General features: G+C 52.6%; 1 protein-coding gene across 7 annotated transcripts in view; it reads right to left on the reverse strand.

Annotated features, from left to right (window-relative positions):
* The window catches only part of RBM38 (RNA binding motif protein 38), a 79,035-nt gene that overhangs the window by 28,919 nt on the left and 31,232 nt on the right, over positions 1-18,884 (reverse strand). For 2 of the 7 annotated variants that reach the window (XM_070801408.1, XM_070801409.1), the window contains exon 4: positions 14,116-14,844. The exons of 2 other annotated variants lie outside the window; for them this stretch is intronic. In XM_070801408.1, the coding sequence (XP_070657509.1) occupies positions 14,781-14,844 (64 nt within the window). In that variant the 3' untranslated portion in view covers positions 14,116-14,780. Of the gene's footprint in view, positions 1-14,115; positions 14,845-16,771; positions 18,846-18,884 lie in introns of those variants that run through there. 3 more of the 7 variants (XM_070801410.1, XM_070801411.1, XR_011570157.1) reach the window with 2 other exon arrangements.

Genomic DNA, 18,884 nt, shown 5'->3' on the forward strand with positions numbered 1-18,884 from the left:
GACCTCCTACATCAGAAAATAAGCCAATGAACGTGAATCATCAGGCTTTCCATTAAAATAAAATGTCAAAGGACTAGCTATCATACTGGTGGTGAGGCGGAACCCCAACCTCAGAGGAGGGTTCTGACCAACACCCACTCCTGGTGCTGATGGCATGGGCTGCAAAGGAGCCTCTCTCCTCCCCTCACACTGGAAGGTTGTGCCAGGCTCCAGGACACCCCAGTGAACAAGCCCAACCCAGTCCCCAGCCCAAGGGACCTCAGAGCTCAGCAGGAGGAGACCTGGAAGGTTCTGGGCAGAATCCTGAGGTTCCCAGTGGGCACGTTCAAGCACCATCTGGTGGTTTCTGGAGATCACAAAGAACTTTCCAGAGAGGAGAGGAAACACGCTGTGCCAGCAGAGTGTCACCTTAGGGCCAGTGTCCAGCGGCAGCTGTCAGGGAAGCCCCAAGCCCCTTGCAGGAGCCCCCAGATGGCAGCCTTTGGTTTTCATGCTGAGGGGCTCTGGGGGTCTCAGGGGGCTCTCCCACCTCCATCCCCACATCCTGGCCTTCACCTCCAGAGCTCACCTTCTCTACCCCAGGGGCCCATGCAGCAGAGCCCATCCCAGCCACCTGAGGGGTGTCCCTGTCACAGACAGCCTCACCCGCAGCATCCTGCCAGGCTGACTACAGCAGTAGCTGCAGAAACTTGCTGGCCTCTGGTTCAGGGGAACAAAGCTCCCTTGGCCTTCAGTAGAAGAGTTGGGAGACCGTGTTTATCATGGGCTCCACGTCTTGACCTGGGCTCCTGGCTGTTTCCATGACTGGGAGCCCCGGGAGTGGGGGTCACTTTTACAGACTTTAAAGACCCTTCCAGCTGATCCCATCACCACCACTGCTGCTGGGCTGGAGAGACCACAGTCCAGCTGGGGTCAAACATGCTCATACTTCCAGGGAGAGTGAGGGGACAGGACCAGGGCATTCACATACATGGGGATCAGTGTTCAGAAAGGCCCCACACTTGGTTTAATGCTATGCTGTTGCCATCTTGAAAGTCTTGATACTTTTCAAACAAGGAGTTGCACATTTTTTTTTTTTTTTTTTGCACTGGGTCCCTAATTCCATAGCCCATCCTGGGAGAGGGGCTTTGAGGGTCCAGCCGGGGATCTCCGTCACCTGGAGATTCCCAGATCTCATGAAAGGCTTCAGAAATGGAAATCAGCACAAACCACATCCCCGTGCCCACACCAGGGCTCCAAGTGCCCGCTTGCCTGCATACATTCACAATCACACAGCTGTGTTCATGGGAGTCCAATGGGGCCCCCCACATTCACACACACTCATACATGTTCACACATGAACATCCGTGTCACCCCCAGCCACATGTTTTCTGCTCTGGAAGGGGCTCAGGAGACCTCAAAATGCCACTCCAACTCCCCTAGGCCACTGAGAAAGCAGTGAAAAACTCGGGGAGGGGGGCCATCGGGAGCAGGCCCATGTCTGCCCCTACCCCCAGGAAAGGCAAGATCTCCTCCCTCACCCAGGATCCCACTAAATCCCCAGACAACTCTATGCAGAGCCCTCCACACACCTGAATTCCCACAGTCACTCATGTGGTAGCATTTGCATTATACCCATTTTAAGGATGGCAAAACTGAGACTACAAGAAGTGAAGCTGCTGACTGGAACAACGGCAGGCAGACTAGGGGACTCCATGCCGGACAGTGACTCCTGAGACACAACAAGCCCCCAACCCCAGCTCACAGCAGACTTGCCCCTCCCACCCCCACCTTCAGGTTGCTCCCCCCAAGGCTGCTCAGCCTAGTTCATGGAGGGGGGTTCTCCCAGTTTAGCCAGTGCTCACCCCTCTTGTCACCACAGGCACAGGTGGGGACAGGTCAGTGCCCAGGGGCCCTCAGTTTTCTCTGAAGCCCCTGTCCCCCTCCCCTAGCCCCTTGGCCAGCCTTACCCTTTGACACCACAGACCAGGCAGTGGGAAGGAGCTGCTGGAGTGACTACAGCTGCTGATTACCTACAGATAACACGCAACACCAGGACACCCTGAGGGTGTAGGAGCAGATGTGGGCGTGTGCACTGGAGGTGGGGCAGGCAGGGTCATCCCTTTGGCCGAGTTCAGGGCTCCCTGGGGCCACAGCAGGAGTTCCAGGGACCTTTCTACATCTTGACGCACCTCAGATTCTAAATGGAACTTTCTGAATGTTCCAAGGCGAACATTCCTATGGCCCTAAATAGAGGCTTCTCTCCCAGGGATGCTGAACAGTCCTCCAGGGCTTCTTGGTGGTGGGGGGCACTCCTGAACCTTGGGGACAAGGCTCTGTGGGGCCAGTTGGCTCCACATGCAGGAGGAAGAGGTGACCCGGCAGGCCTGCGGCCGCCCGCCACTCTGCCGGAGCTTGAGCCTGTCCAGGCCCCACGGCCCAGGCCTTATTTGGTAAGAAGAGCCTGTGCTGCCAGCCACTCGGGCTGCGAGCTGATGGGACACAGGAGTCTCTGAGCTGGCCCCATGCCCGCTGGCCTGGCAGCCCAGGTCCGCCCACCTGGCCTCCTCACCCGGCCCCTGGGCCAGAGGCTGGCAGAGTTGGAGGTGCGAGATCCCGGGGGTCACGCCAAGGCTGGGGCCGCCTCCCTCGGATCCCCGTCCAGCCATGGGACAGGGATTCCCCAGCTTTTGCCTTTATATGGCCGAGGAGAGGCGGCGCGCTTGGGATGGGCCCCTGGGCCCCGGAGGTATTGTCTTAAGAGGGTGTTTGGCATCGGGCAGTGATGCTTCGGATTCTTATGAAAACCTGGCAGGGACATTGTTTGACAGCTCTGACAGTATGCTGGAGTCTCCACGGGGAGCCCGCCCCTGGGGGCCAAGGGCATGTGACGCGTCAGCTGCCTGCCCGGTCCTGGCAGGAGGGAGGCCAGGCCAGGCAACCATGTTCATGTTCAGGAGGAGGTGGCTGGCTCAGAGCTGTCCAGCTCAGGGGAACCAAACAGGAGCGACCCCTTCTGGGTCTCGTTTTCCAAACCCATGTGTAGTGTGTGCAGAGGTGCCGCCGTGGACACAGGGAGAAAGGTGCAGTGGAGGAGCAGATGGGGCCCCCGTGGGCAGGGCTGCCCATCTCCGAGTCCCACGACGTGCAGCCTCAGTGGACAGACTGGTGCATCTTTGTCACCCCATCCATGCCTCGCAAACCCAAGGAGCTGGCCGCCCCTATACCCCTGCTGACAGATGAAGAAACCAAGGCTCAAAGACAGTTAAGACCCTGGGCTCTTTCTCCAACCCGCTGGGGACCTTCGCAGGCCAATGTTCATTCATCCATCCTCTTGACGAACACATCCTGAGCTCTGCTGTGGGCCAGGCGTCATTGTAGGGCCTGAGGCGGCAGTGGTGACCCATCTAAGAAACATTCTGTTCCCAAGGAGATAAACATCCCTTCAAATTAGGTAGAAAGGGAAGGTCTGTCTGTGTATATGACTTTTAAATCAAGGGCCAAAGATGAGAAGAAGCCAGTCCCGGGGGAAGAGGGGGGCTGGTTTCTTCAGGCAAAGGAAGCAGCGCATGGAAAAGCCCTGAGGCCGGTAGAGGCGGGTCAGGTCTAGGCCAGCAGGAGACCAGGCTGACAGAGCCGAACGAGCGGACAAGAGCAGAAGATGCAGCCAGACGGCTCAGGGCAGATCAAGGACCCTGGGGTTGGGTTGTATTCTAAGAATGATGGGAAGCTGGCTGTTAAGCAGACATCTGACAACATAATCAGACGTGCTCTGCTGTATCAGATGTTTCATTGTTGCTCGGTCACTAAGTCGTGTGTGACTCTTTGCGACTCCATGGACTGCAGCATGCCAGGCTTCCCTTTTCTTCACTATCTCTCTGAGTTTGCACAAGTTCATGTCCATTAAGTCAGTGATGCTATCTAACCATCTCAGCCTCTGCTGCCCCCTACTCCTTCTGCCTTCAGTCTTTCCCAGCATCAGGGTCTCTTCCAATGAGTCAGCTATTCACGTTAGGTGGCTAAAGTATTGGAGCTTCAGCTTCAGCATCAGTGCTTCCAATGAGTATTCAGGGTTGATTTCCTTTAGGATGGACTGGTTTGATCTCCTTGCTGTCTAAGGGACTCTCAAGAGTCTTCTCCAGCACCACAGTTCAAAAGCATCAATTCTTTGGCACTCAGCTTTCTTTATGCTCCAACTCTCACATCCATACATGACTATTGGAAAAAATATAGCTTTGACTGTATGGACCTTTGTCGGCAAAGTGATGTCTTTGCTTTTTAATACACTGTCTAGGTTTGTCATAGCTTTCCTTCCAAGAAGCAAGCATCTTGTAATTTCACGGCTGCAGTCACCGTCCACAGTGATTTTAGAATGCAAGCCCCTTCGCCACGACAAGGCAGTGATCCATAATGAAAGTGAAAGTGAAAGTGTTAGGTGCTCAGTTGTGTCTGACTCTTTGTGACCCCATGTCCTGTAGCTCACCAGGCTCCTCTGTCCACGTAATTCTCCAGGAAAGAATACTGGAGTGGGTTACCATTTCCTTCTCCAGGGGATCTTCCCAACCCAGGGACTGAACCTGGGTTTCCCGCATTGCAGGCAGATTCTTTACTGTCTGAGCCACCAGGGAAGCTACGATCCATGAAGGGAATCATATATTTGGGCTCTGCTAAATGCTATATGTCTGTTTTCTCATTTGATTCCTGTGCATGCCCGTGAGGAGACCAAAATCTTATTACCGTTTTAGAAACGAGGCAATTGAGGAGCCAAGAGTTGAAATGACAGGCTCATATCAAGTAATCATTACGGGATAGACAGGGATTCTTCAATGAACTCTGCCTGATGTCAAAGCCAGGCCCAGTACAGACCCCCTCAGGCAGCAGGGCTTGAGGGGGACAGAGCAGTGTGCTTGGGGGTGGGGGGACTGACCTGGTTTGGTTCCCCTCTGCTATCCAGCCCACCACCCCACCACACAGGGTAAGTCACCAGGACTTTCCCAGTTTTAACACTGAAAGTCCAGCTTCCCAGAAACCCCTCTGTCCTGGGCATGCACGCATGACCAGTTGCTCAGTCATGTCCAGCTCTTTGGAACCCCATAGACTATATAGCCCACCAGGCTCCTCTGTCCATGGGATTCTCCAGGCAAGAATACTGGAGTGGATTGCCATTTCCTTCTCCAGGGGATCTTCCTGACCCAGGGATAAACCTACGTCTCCTGCATTGGCAGGCAGATTCTTTACCACTGAGCCCCCTGGGAAGCCCATCTGTTCTGGGCAGACCTGTACACTCGGTCATTCACCCTGCAGGTGGCTCAGCCCTGGCCTTTAGGCACCACCAGGAGCTCAGAGAGAGAGGAGTGATCCAAAAATCCTCCCCACCCGCACACCTGGCCCCACGCCCACCTCTGTCCAGGCCAGGAAGCTCTGTGGAGAGGAAAGCAAATAGCAACCTGTGTATGGCTGCCTTAGCCTCCTCCCAGCACCAGGGCAATGCGGCCAACTGGCTCCCAGCCAGCCAGCCAGCCACAGCAGAACAAAGTGAGGGTGGGGCTGCCCACCAGGAGAGTGGATCAGGAGCAGGCCTGGCCGAGTGGGAAGGGCTTATCCCCGAGGCAAAGACTCAGGGTCACACAAGGCCTGCCTTTGACCCTAGAGACTCTGTGACCTCAAGAATTTTGTGGGCCTCAGTTGCCTCTCCTGTAAAATGGGAGAGTGACAATAGCCAGAGGTCTGCTGGATGCCAGGCCCTGTGTTAAGAGCTGTGCCAATTATCACCTCCTGGAAGGCTTAGAGCAGCCTTGGAAGGAAGTGTGCTAACTCTGTGTAGACAAGGAACAAAACCCAGAGAGGATGAAACAGCCACCCCAGGTCACAGAGCTAGTAACAGTAAAGCACAGATGTGAACTGTCTGTTTCAGACCCTCACCTGATGCAGGTAGGCAGCACACCAAAGGGGTGGAGTGCAAGGGGTCTGGGGAGCCCCTTCCTGTTGATCCTGTGACCCTGGGCAAGTGGTTGCATCTCTCTGGGCCCGTTTTCCACCTACAAAGTAGGGATAACAAGGGTCCCCACCTCCTAGGGCTGGTCACTGATACCAGGAAATTTGTATTAGGCCTCTACCCTGGGCCAGGCCCTATCCTAGATGTTGACGATACAACAGAGAACAAAACAAACAAAAACCCCTGCCTAGAGTTTATATTCTGGGTGTGGGGACACAGAATTGTGGACATATAAATACATCTATGTCAGGGATGGGAATAGAGTGAAGGTGGGGCTCCCTTTGATGAGGGGGCTAGGTGGGCTGTTCAGGGCCGTGGCACTTGAGCAGAACCTAAATGAAGGGAAGGAGCAGGCGGTGCAGATATTGGGCAGATCCTGGGGGAAAGGCATCTGGGGCTGAAGGAGCAGCCAGTGCAAAGGCCCTGAGGCAGGCTCGGGGCTGGAGTGGCTGCAGCTGAGCGAGGCCGGAGAAGAGATGCTGAAGGTGAGGTAGCAGAACTCTGGTTGTGCAGGGATGAGGAACCGCTGGAGTGGTTCAAGCAGAGTGAGGACAGAATCACACAATTTTCTTTAAGGATCTGTGGACAATCAGGAGGAGGCAATAATCCAGACAAAATGTGATGGCGCTTGGCCCAGCACAGGAACAGGCCGAGGTGGGGAGATGGTCACATTCTGGAGATACTCTCAAGAGTCAGCTTTTGAAAAACAAATATTGTATATTAATGTATCTATGTGGAATCTAGAAAAGTGGTATAAATGATCTTACTTGCAAAGCAGGAATAGAGACACAGACACAGAGAACAAATCTATGGACGCCAAGGGGGGAGAGGAGAGTGAACTGGGAGATTGAGATGGACATACATACACTATTAATGTGTGTTCTAGTCGCTCAGTCAGGTCCGACTCTTTGCGACCCCGTGGACTATAGCCCACCAGGCTCCTCTGTCCATGGAATTCTCCAGGCAAGAATGCTGGAGTGGGTTGCCATTCCCTTCTCCAGGGGATCTTCCCAACCCAGGAATTGAACCTGGGTCTCCTGCATTGCAGTCAGAGTCTTTACTGTCTGAGCCACCAGGGAAGCCCCACTGATACTATGTATAAAATAGATGACTAATGAGAACCTAATATATAGCTCAGGGAACCTTACCTAGCACTCTGTGGTGACATAAATGTGAAGTAAATCCAAAAAAAGAGGGGATATATGAATATGCATATTCATATACATACTGATTCACTTTGCTGTGCAGAAGAAGCTAACAATATTATAAAGCAACCATACTCCAATAAAAATTAATTAAAAAAAAGAGTCAACAGGGTACAAGGGATGGGGAGTAAGAGGGTGTGGGAATCAAAGGTGACCTCAGGATTAAGGGGAGGAGTGAATGAGTTAATGCCACAGGAGCTCTTAGCACAAAACCCAGTCTGCAGCAACCACTCAGTGACCATGCATTTTTGTCATTATTAAATGTGACGCTTTCTCTCCTAAGCTGCACTTCATCCTGGAAAACCTCTCTAATGAACCGGCCAGCTAAGAACTGATGCATTGGCCTAATGAAGTAGGAGAGGAAGAGTTGGGAAAACAAGAGCCCACAGCCAGGGCAACCCAGCCACCTTCCCCATAAGGAAACCCTCAAACCAACATGGCAACAGCAGGCATCTGCACTGGACCTAAAGATGCTTCCTGACCTTGTCTTGGCAGGAGGGAGAGGAGGTAAGAAGAGAGAGGAGGGAAGACTTAGAGAATGAATTTTTGGTTCCCAGCGGGGAAGAATGGCGGGAGGAATAGTTAGGGAGTTTGAGACAGACATGAACACACAGCTATATTTAAAATGGATAAGCAACAAGAATCTATTGTACAGCACAGAGAACTCTTCTCAATGTTATGGGGCAGCCTGGATGGGAGGGGAGTTTGAGGGAGAATGGATACACATATATGTATGGCTGAGTCCCTTTTCTGTCCACCTGAGACTATCCCAGCACTGTTCATTGGCTATACTCCAATACAAAATAAAAAGTTTGGGAAAAATGAAAAAGAAGAAAGAGAGAGGAGGAAGGGACGAGGAGGCCAAAGTTCCCAGAGACTCAAGAACTGGTCACCTAGACCCAAGGGGAGGGGCGGGCAAGACCCACACAATCCAGGATGATCTCACTGGGGACCAATGAGGGCCCCTAGCTCAGGGGCCACCTCTCTGTCTGACCATCTCCACCTCATCTATCACTGGCTTCATATTTTTATTTAGAATGACTAGCCTGTTTTGCTTTTTTTTTTCACTTAAGTAAGCTTATGGCAACCCACTCCAGTAATCTTGCCTGGAAAATCTCATGGACAGAGGAACCTGGCGCACTACAGTCCATGGAGTCAGAGAGAGTCAGATATGGCTGAGCCACTAAACAACAGCATCTTTTTTTTTAAGTAAGTTTATTTTAAAAGGAAAATCTCTATCATCAAAAGTAAATGGAAAACCAGCATGAAAACTTGCCACTAATAGAGGATAACTCTGAAAGTGAGCATGGTGAAAGCAAATCATGTTGCCTATCCATGGCTTTCAGCCTGGGGCTTGGTCTCTCTTAGCTCAGAAGAGGGACAAGCAGAGAATGACCAGCCATCAAGATACGCGAGCACCAGGCTGAACCAAGGAACAGAAAAATCATTGAAAAGGGATGGCCTTTGCCCCTGTGCCCCACGCCTACCACACACCAAGCACCCCTCAGCCATGGCAGCCTAGGCCCCACATTTTCAACAAATTCATGTGGGCCAACTCTGCTCTCTAGAGATGGAGATGGGGGACCTCAAGAACAGGAGCCACTGCTCCCTGAGAGTCCCCAGTATGTCAGCACTCACACTAGTCTCGGACAGGCCATGGGGATGTGTCCCCTCCTGGGAGGCAGAGAATCCAAGCTCTGCCTTGTGCCAAGAGCAACTTCAAACAGTCACATCCTCCTTGAAGCCACAGGCGCCTAGAGCTGTCACTGTCCTTCCCGCCACGAGGCCACCAGCATTTCCGCTTCCGAGGGAAATACAAGGGTTCTGGGCATCGGTTCAACCGCTCAGCTCCCATCGAGGCAGTATGAAGAGTGTTGGCTTGATTCCTTGGACAAAAACAGAGCGTGTGTACCAGCCAGGTCTGTGGGCTGGGCCTGGCCCACCAACACCGGCCACCAACGGCAGGTCTCTGGGGTGGCAGCTCACCTACATTCCAGAACCACAGGCCAGGGCACGCCTGCTGGGTAGCAGGCGCACATTTACCATCAAGAGGAAGCAGAAAGAAGCTCCTTTGTCTTTTGGTAGCATCCTGGTGACAGTGCGTGCGGGCACACACACAGAGCAGCAGCTGCATCAGGTCACTGCCTCTTTGGCGGACAATTCTGCCTTCATGATACAGAGCAATAATGTGCAGTAGGAACCCCCAGGTTTCCTGTGTGGCAGCTTGGGTTCAAACCTCAGCTCTGCTGCTCACCATCTGATTGACCATGGAGGGAGGGCCGGACTCCAGGGCCCTCTAGGTCCTCATCTCTGAAAAGAAGCCTCAGAAATAACTGCTCTGCCCCTCGCAGAGCGGCTATAAGGTTAAAGAGGTAATACATGTTCAGCATTTCAAGTAGTTGAGTACTCTCCCGAAACTAGCACAGGGCATCTGGGGGTTTTGGCTTTTGTTTTTTTCTATTTTCCACTTTTAAATAAGGCCACATTTTGCCAAAAGCCAAAATGCTGGGTCAGAGGGTATATGCAGTTTCTCCGTGCTTATTTCAGGAAGACAGACTGATCTTAAAACTCTGAATCTGTTTATAGCAAAGCTGATGTGTCACTTTCCCCACATCCCTGCCAGCACTGGGCTTTATCATTTCGTAATTGTTTCCTAATTGAATCAGCATGTAGCAAGGCTTTTGTTTGCATTTCTTTCTTTGCCTACAAGGCTGTGCATTCTTCCAGGTAGCCGCTGTCTACACTTTCGCAAGGATAAATGACTTGTTTACTCCTTTTCAGTGTTTCTTGAGTGGCCTCTGTGACATCCTTTGATGGGTCCACATGGAAAGCACCTTCTGAGCAGGAAGGGAGATGGGAAAGGGTTGTAGCATGGAAACGTGGTGAGAGCCTCTGCCCCGACCCACCCCCATCTCCTGCCTTCACTTCACGGGAGTTTTCCCAGCTGAGGAAATACTTCTCTGGGATGGGGTTGCAGGCACCCTGGCTGGGAGGAAGCAAGGAGGGGCCAGAGGAACTAATTGCATTCTCGGAGCAACAAGCCAGAAACCTAACAGGCTCCATTCCTGCCCCATTGACCACCCGCTTCTCACCCCTAACTCTCCTAGAGCCCCTGAATATCAGGAAACTTTCCTTCCAAACTAATGACATCAGAATGAATTCAGCCAAGTTATGATACTGCAATGATTTTCTCTCTTTGTTCCTTAATCACTCAAACTCCCAGGTGCTGTGTAAGCAAGATACCCGGAATCTCCTTTTTGGGTCCTCCCACACCTTGAATGGTCCAAGGATCCCTAGGTCATCTTCAACCCACAGGTAGGGGTGGGGCCTGTTTCCCCTAAACTTCACTGCTGCCATGGCCTCTTACTACCACATGGGGTCGCTGTTAAAGAGGGCTCTCCAACAGTCCTGTGGACACTTGTCCACTTTGCAATGATGCCTGAGCTGGTTGGACCTTTGCCTGGGTCTTGGAGGTCACCCACACTTGGGACTCGAGTTTATAGCTCTTGTGGGTCACTCTTAAACACTCAGAACAGAATGTTAAGTCACCTCCCCACCTGAGTCCTGATCCCAGCCCCTCACTACACAGGAGGCCCCTGGGAGGACTGGATCGTAGCACTGTCCCTAGGGTGACAGAGAGGGAACTGGAGCCCCAAAGAGTAATTTTTCCAAAATCACTTGGTCAGGGGGCACCCAATTCAAGCTGAAACTCCAATTCAAGCTGAACTCCCCTTCCAGTTCCTCTCAGCACTTTTGTTTTTAGAGGCTGCCAGTGAAACTCCTGGGTTTCCCAGGTGTCTCAGTGGTAAAGAATCTACCTACCAAGCAGGAGACAGGCTCAATCCCAGGTCAGGAAGCTCCCTGGAGAGAAGAATGGCAACCCACTCTAGTATTCTTGCCTGGGAAATTTTATGGACAGAGGAGCCTGGCAGGCTACAGTTAGTGGGATCACAGAAGAGTTGGACACGACTTAACGACTAAACAACAAAAAGTGAAACTCCTGTTTCTCAGCCCGTGAGACTCTGCAGGAAGTGACCACTGCCTTCCTCCCAGGCTTCATCTCACTTCCTCACGCACATTAAAAATCCTTTCCCACCTGCCTTTGCACCTGTCTCCCTCTCCCTAAAGATCCCCCCCCAGATCTCCCCATCACTCAAGTCTCTGCTCAGTGGGCCCCTATCAAGCTCCTCCTCAACAAGGCCCTTGTCATTATCTGTCCTGTCCACTCTGCAGGACACCCCTCTGATCCTGGCCACCTCTTCTCCTCCGCTGTCCCCCCGTCCACTCACTACTATGTTGTCCCCCAGACTCAGCCCCATATACATTCTCTGTTGTGAGACCAGCCTAGGCACTGAGGGCTGTGTGGCAGCCCCCTGGCCTCTTCTGAGATTCCAGGAGCACCCCCTCCCCAGCGATGACAACCAAAGACACCTCCAGACATTGCCTGATATCCCCCGGGGTGGGGGTGCTGCAGGGGGTCCGTCGGGGGAGAAGGGGAGAGCCCATCCAGAAGCCAGAGGAATCCCCATCCTGGGCCTCAGAGCCTGAGCCTCCCCCATACACAACCCCTGCCCTGCAGGCTCCTGGGGTTCTTGAGAAGCAGCGTGGAAACCCCTCTGCAGGGCCAGAAGGGAAGCAGCCGCAGGCCCAGCCACACCCAGCCAGGGAGGGTAGGCCAGGGGCTAATTATAGCAGGCAGGTTGTGAGAGGTCTTCTTCGGGAAGAGGAAGTGGCGCTCTGATTAACCCTGGGGTTGGTTCACCCCAAGTTGAGACAGTCTCCGTGGGGAGAGGAAGTGTGGTGAAATGAATTCAGCCTCGGGGGCCCAGGCATCACCAACAAGCCAGGCGGCTCTGGTGGGGAAGGCCAGAACGCGGCTCTGCAGCGCATGGGCCAAGTCTGTTGCAGAAGCCTTCAACTCTCCAGACCTTGGTTTTAAAAGAAAAGGGGCTGGCCAGATTTGATTTTTGAGGTGGGCCTCTCGTTTCAGGGCAAGGGCTCCTGAGTCAGGAGCTCACTGAGCTTCAGTGTCCTCATCTGCAGAATGGGTCAATGGGAACCATGTCTCTCACAGTCTTTGGAGGATGCATGGAGCTGGTCCGTGCTGCTGGCAGGCCTGAGCCAGAGCCCAGCATGGGATGGGGGCTCAGGTGTTCCATGTCGTCAGAACAGCGACACGATCGGTAGGGCCCAGTCAAAATGAAAATGTGGGCCCCTCGTTCAAAAGTTGCTAAGAACTTCAAGACAGAGAAAGCAGAGCGTTAAGCCTGGTGTGGGGCCCCTCTGAGCCCTGTATGGCTGCCTGGGCCACAGGCCTGTGAACTGGGGCAGCTGTGGGGATGGGAGTGAGGTGAGGGTGGTGAAAGGCTCCTGACCAGGATGGACCCCTCTCCAAGACTGTCATCAGAGGACCTCACCTGGAACACATAAAATCAGAGGGCTGCCTTCTGTATGAGACTCTTCACATACAAGCTATGTAAATGGTGCACACAAAGCAATACTGCAGATTAACTGTCACCATAAATATGGGGGCTTCCCAGGTGGCGCAAGCAGGGAAGAATCCACTGGCCAGTGTGGTAGACAGAAGAGATGTGGCTTCAATCCCTGGGTCAGGAAGATCCCCTGGAGGAGGGCACGGCAGTCCATTCCAGTATCTTGCCTGGAGAATCCGCATGGACAGAGGAGCCTGGCAGGCCACAGTCCATGGGGTCACGTGGAGTCGCACATGACTGAAGCGACTTAGCACGCATGCATAAATATGTAGGTAAAAGCCTAGGCAGGAGTTTCAGCCCCCACTCCCACTGAGGTTGGCTGTGGGTGGAACATGGGAGTCACAGCAGAACTGAGCTGTAACCTGTAACATTTTATTTCTTCAAAATAAAAAGGATTAGTGACAAATGTGATAAAATCTTCACATCTCACTGTGTGTCCTGTTTAATCCTGGGGAGTCCTAGTAGGAGCTTATTCTCTGTATATTTTCATTTTTAAAAAGCAGGCGTCACTGCTTTAAAAACCTTGAAAGCATTCAATGAGGAAAGAACTAGCCTTTGACTAAGGCTCCTGAGAGCAAGGTGCCTGGGAGACACACGAGTGTTAATTGAGAACCTACTACATGCCTGGCCCAAGGCTGGGGTCTCAGGCTGGAGGTCGGGGGATGTCCCTCCAGGAGCCCAGAGACCAGCACAGAAGCAGAAAGCAGGCCTGCATGCCCATCCTTTGCGGGGACTGACATGAAGTGACCCCAGCCTCAGCATGGGGCTGCCACTTGGCTATTTTCACAGGAAAGCTGAATCTTGGGTATTTTTCCCCTCTTGCTGAAGGATGCTCAGAGCCTAGAGGGGGAGAGGGGGTCAGCTGGCAGGCACCGAGGGCTGCCTGTTGGGGTGATAGGGGGCACGCCAAGGTGAGAATGTGGGACAGAGTCATCAACAGGCACGGTCACAGGTGCAAGGGAGCCCCCGGGGCTGCTGCAACCACTGCTGAGACACTTAGATGAATGCCAGGGGATGTCGCCCTGAATTGTCAGCCTCCTCTGCTGGCAGAACTTGGGGTCTGCAAGCTCGGGCATGGAAGTACCTCACTTGGCTGGAACTAGAGCCCTCCCCCCGGGCATTAGCAGCCTCTTTGCCAGTCATGGGCAGAGGACTAGACATCTAGACACCGGGCTCACCCAGCCTAGGGCTTTCTCCCGAAGGGGTCTTGGCCGATGGTCCCTACGAGGCCAGGAACGCAGGCAACTCCTCTGTCCCAGGGCTGCTCTCTGGTCATTTTTGTCTCCTTGGTTTATCTGTTCTAGCTTTTTAATTTTGAAATAATTTTAGACAGAGAAAAGGTGCAAAGACAGTTCCCACATCCCCTTCCCCCAGCTTCCTCTATTACTCTCTTTCGTAACAGTGCAACAATCCAAACTGAGAAATTCACTTTGATCCAACACCATTAACTAACTACAGAATTTATTCAGATTTTCCCCCAGTGTCCTTTCTCTGTTCCGGACCCCACGTGAAATTTGCTCATCTCGTCTCCTTCTCCTGCAGCCTCGGGTATGGTCCTCATTCTTTCCTTGTCCTTCCTGATCTCGCCGGACTTGCAGAGCATGTCAGATGTTTTGTAGACTGTCCTTCAATTTGGGTTTCTCTCATGTCATCTCATGTTTTCAAATGAGATATAATTCCATGTTCCAGAAAATGCAACCTTGTAAAAGCGTACAGTCCTGCAGCTTTTCATATACACAGTTGTGCAACCATCAAAAGGATCTAATTCCAGAATCTTCCCATCACCCCGAAAGGAGGCCCTGGGCCCCCACTTGCTTTTTGTCCACCGTGCGTGGCACTTTCTATTGTCCCCTCCCTCTTGCTTCGTCTCCATTTCTCTGCAGGACCCTAGTCCTGTTTTCTTTCAGTTTCTGTTTGTGGCTCTGCCTCTGAGTTGCTTTGTCTCTCAGATTTGCTTCTATTTCTGCATCTCTCTCTCTCTCTCTCTGCCAGTCTCTCCCTGTCCCTCTATTTTATCCTTTTTCATTCTATTTTGCTCTATGTAGTGTGTGCAGCTCTCTCTCTTTCATTCCAAAGGTCGTTGGTGTTCAGTCGCTCAGTCGTGTCTGACTATTTGTGACCCCATGGACTGCAGCACACCAGACTTCCTTGTCCTTCACCATCTCCTGGAGTTCTAAAGGAGACATAGGCAAAACCCAAGAAAACAAAAAGGAATGATGAGGCATCTGCAGAGCTCTGGAGACAGACAGGGTGAGGGATATGTGAGGGCTCCAGCTAGGCGGGGACCTCTCTGAGGAAGTGACGATGCAGCAGCCCTGGAGGAGCTGCAGGGAGACAGCCAGGCAGAGGGCAGCACAAGCAAAGGCCCTGGGGCAGGAGCGAACTCCAGACTGAGCCAAGGAGAGGCGGGGAAGGCAGTCAGGGGCCTCCCTGTGCCCAGGCTTGCTTAGAATCCCTCCCCAGGTCAGGCCCTCAGCACTGGGCCCCCTGCCTGGGAACCCCAGCCAGCCCAGGGTGAGGCCTGTGGAGAATAAGTCACGGCTGAACCTCTGAGAACTTGCTAGGACCCCCACTGGGGGCCAGGCCATGTGCTCCTTCCTGGGGAACCTGAGCTGGACACAACCCCCGCCTTCCATGGAAGGAATCTGCAGCAGAAGGGCACAACCCAGGCTCAAAGAGAGTCTGTGTGTTGATTTATTCCATTATTTACTCCCAAAACACTGATTAAGCACCTGCTGTATACCAGATCCATAAATGGGCGTGGGCAGTGCCCCGACCTCACGGACTCAGATTCTAGCCCACCTACTCCCATGCTGGGGAGAAAGGGTGAAGCTCAGATGGTAACTTATTCATCCAGTGCCTATGGGCTCTCAATGTGTAGTGAACAAACACAGACGACCCTCAAGGGGTGGCCCATGTTCACAGTACAGTTTCTGAAGCGCAATGAATGGGTTCAAGTCCCAGCTCTGCCAGCTGTCAGCTAAGTGGCCTTGGGCAGGTAACTAACCTACTAACTTTCAGTCTCTGAGCCTCGCTTTCCTCCTCTGTAGAGTGGGCTGCTGTGAGAGCTACAGGGTAGAATGTCATATGCTGAGCCCCCCACTCCGGACATTCAGAGAGCCTTCCTGGATCCAAATTGAGTTTATCAGTCATAATCGTTGTCCTTCTGAGCTGGTGGGGTGGGCTAGTGGGTCAGGATCCCAGGCCTGCTGGGGATGGGGACCTGGGCATCCTTCGCCAGGGATGCAGTCTAGGCAGTCGGGTGGGGTGGGAGGGTAGAGGGGGGGCAGCGTGTGCAGCAGCTGGATGATGGCTTGTGTCCTTAAGTCACCGAGGGCAGCACCAGGCAGGCTAGCCAGGGCCAACAGCCTAACCCAGCCTCATTTGTGATGCAAATGGTTGGCCGTGGCTATGGGCCAGGGCCCCGGAGCCTTTATTTGGAGCAGAGGAGCCTGGGGGGAAGTTGGGGGGTGGGGAGTGGCCAGCCCCAGACAGCCTCGAGGGACCTCTCTGGGTGGGTTAGGGGTGAGTTGGGACTCCTCAACACCAGAAGATGCATTCCTGGAGGCTTACAAGGGCAGAGTTGAGGGGTGGGGGTGGGGTAGGGGGAAGAGCTCTGGCTTGGCCAGTGGAGGGAGCAGAAAAGCCTTGCTGGCAGGGCTCCATCCTGCAGAACCCAGAGATCCTCTCTGGGCTTTCTCCCGGGATCCCGTAGAAATCAAGGCCTCGCATGTTACACCCTATCACTTCCTAGCTGGCTGCCCCCACTGGATCTCCAGCCCCCTCCAGGGTCCCCTGCAAAGCTGCGGCCACACAGACCTTCTCACCTTCTTCCCTGGCTCCTAGCCAGCCTGGGCTTTTTCACAACCATTCCTTCTGCCTGGAATGCCTTTTCCTTTGGCTATGCCAATCTTTGTTAGTTCTCTTGTCCTTACTCAGTACATGTAACCATATATTCTTTTACTTAAAGTCGGTACCCCCAAATTGTATAAACTTCAGGCCCCATGAAAACTGGGTATGTTCCCAGTGGCAGGAAAATGTTCCCTGACACCATCCTTCCTGGTCCCTGAAGAAATGATTAGGTCACATCCCCCTTTAGGTCATTCATTCATTCAACAAACATTTAATGAGAAACATTAAACATTTAGGGCTTCCCAGGTGGCGCTAGTGGTAAAGAACCTGCCTGCCAATGCAGGAGACATAAGAGATGGGGGTTTGATCCCTGAGTTGGGAAGATCCCCTAGAGGAGGGCACGGCAACCCACTCCAATATTCTTGCCTGGAGAATCCCATGGACAGAGGAGCCTGGCGGGCTACAGTCCATAGGGTCACAAAGAGTTGGACACAACTGAAGCAACTTAGCACATACGATTAAACATTTAATGTATCAGGCACTCATATAGGCACAGGGATAGAGCAGTGAACAAGGCAGATAAGAACGCCTGCCTTTATGCACTGACAGTCCACCAGGGGGATAAGCAACAGACAAATGAATAAGTAACAATAAGAGGTACATAAGGTGGTTGTAGGTTTGAGGTGTAATAAGTTCTACAAAGAAAAATGGACAGGAAAGATAGAGGAAGCATGGTCGGGGTCGGGGCTGTGACTTTGAATGCAGCAAGGTAAAATGTGAGTGTGTTGATACCTGGAAGATGAGTGGTCCAGGTAAAGGGAAGAGCATGTGCAAAGGCCCCGTGGCAGAGAAATGCCTAAGAGGGCTTGGCATTTCCCAGTACTGTTTATCAGACTGAAATTCAATAATTCATGCCAGTGATGACTTATGAATTTTCTGTCTTCCCCACTCGGATCTTGTATTTGGTAACTGTTCAATAAGTAAATGGAGAAAGAATGTATTTATTTCTTTGGGAGAAGGGGTTGGTGCTGGTGGAGTTCTAACAGAGCTCCCACCTTAGGGCACTAGGTCAGCGCACAGACCAGAGCTCTGCAGGCAGAGTGCTGGGCCTGGCAATGCTGCCCATTGGACAAGGGCAGTGCCTGGGGACGGGGGCACCAGGCAGCCTTTTCCTGGGATGTGGAGGGGCGGGGGGCGGCAGGCAGCAGGCATGGCAAGAACAAAGCAGGAAAAGAAGAATGAGAAGACCCTGAGATGATCTCCAAGCTCAGTTTGGGGCACATGGAGTCCTCTGGAGATGTCCCAGAAATAACAGTCACACCATTTCAGGGGCCAAGTTCCAACTGGGCCACTGAATTTGGGAAGTGAACTTTAAAATCATGGCCCCATATAGTTACCTCCTCTTATGTGACCTCTGGGCAGGGCTGTGCGAGTGCTGAGAAAGAATCTGCAGGTGAAATCCTGGCGCACAGCCGGTGAGCACGGATTGGATAGGGCAGGTGTGGCAGCAACTCTGTTCAAAGCAATTCTTCTGCCTTTGCTTGAATTAGCAGATGGCTGGACATGACATTTGTCCCCATTCCAGGGGAATGGAGCAATAGAGCACACCCACCCCCACTCCTTGGAGTATTACACAGCTGACAATCAGGTGAGAACAAGCTCCATGTGAAATCAGTGGGGAATCTTCAAGATGTTTTGGAGGGAAAGGAGCCTGACAGAGCGAATGGCATGTGCTGATTTGAAGGGAACAGATAGAAGCTCATGATGTGGTGTTCTGAAGCTGAAGGCCCTGGATGCCTGGAGGGAAGAGAACCAGGTGGGAGATGGGCTGGGAGGGACTTTCCCATCCCACAACCCTCCCCTAATGCCCAGTCAATACATTAGTGAAAAACTGTTGTTGTTGTTCAGCTGCCAAGTTGTGTACGACTCTTTCCGACCCCCTGGACTGCAGCATGCCAGCGTGCCAGAGACAGAGGCCTCCCTGTCTCTTACCATGTCTCACAGTTTGCCCAAGTTCATGTCCATTGAACTGGTGATGCCACTTAGCCATCTCATTCTCTGTCATCCCCTTCTCCTTCTGCCTTCAATCTTTCCCAGCATCAGAGTCTTTTCCAATGAGTTGGATCTTCGTATCAGGTAGCCAAAGTATTGGAGCTTCAGCATCAGTCCTTCCAGTGAATATTCTGGGTTGATTTCCTTTAGGATTGACTGGTTTGATCTCCTTGTTGTCCAAGGGAATCTCAAGAGTCTTCCCCAGCCTCACAGTTCAAAAGCATCAATCCTTCAGTGCTCTGCCTTCTTTACTGAAGATGGGCAATTATCCTGCATAGAAATGCCACCGCTGTTAGGAGCAGTAAGGTG

This window comes from Bos indicus, chromosome 13, assembly GCF_029378745.1.
Source record: "Bos indicus isolate NIAB-ARS_2022 breed Sahiwal x Tharparkar chromosome 13, NIAB-ARS_B.indTharparkar_mat_pri_1.0, whole genome shotgun sequence".
NCBI lineage: Eukaryota > Metazoa > Chordata > Mammalia > Artiodactyla > Bovidae > Bos > Bos indicus.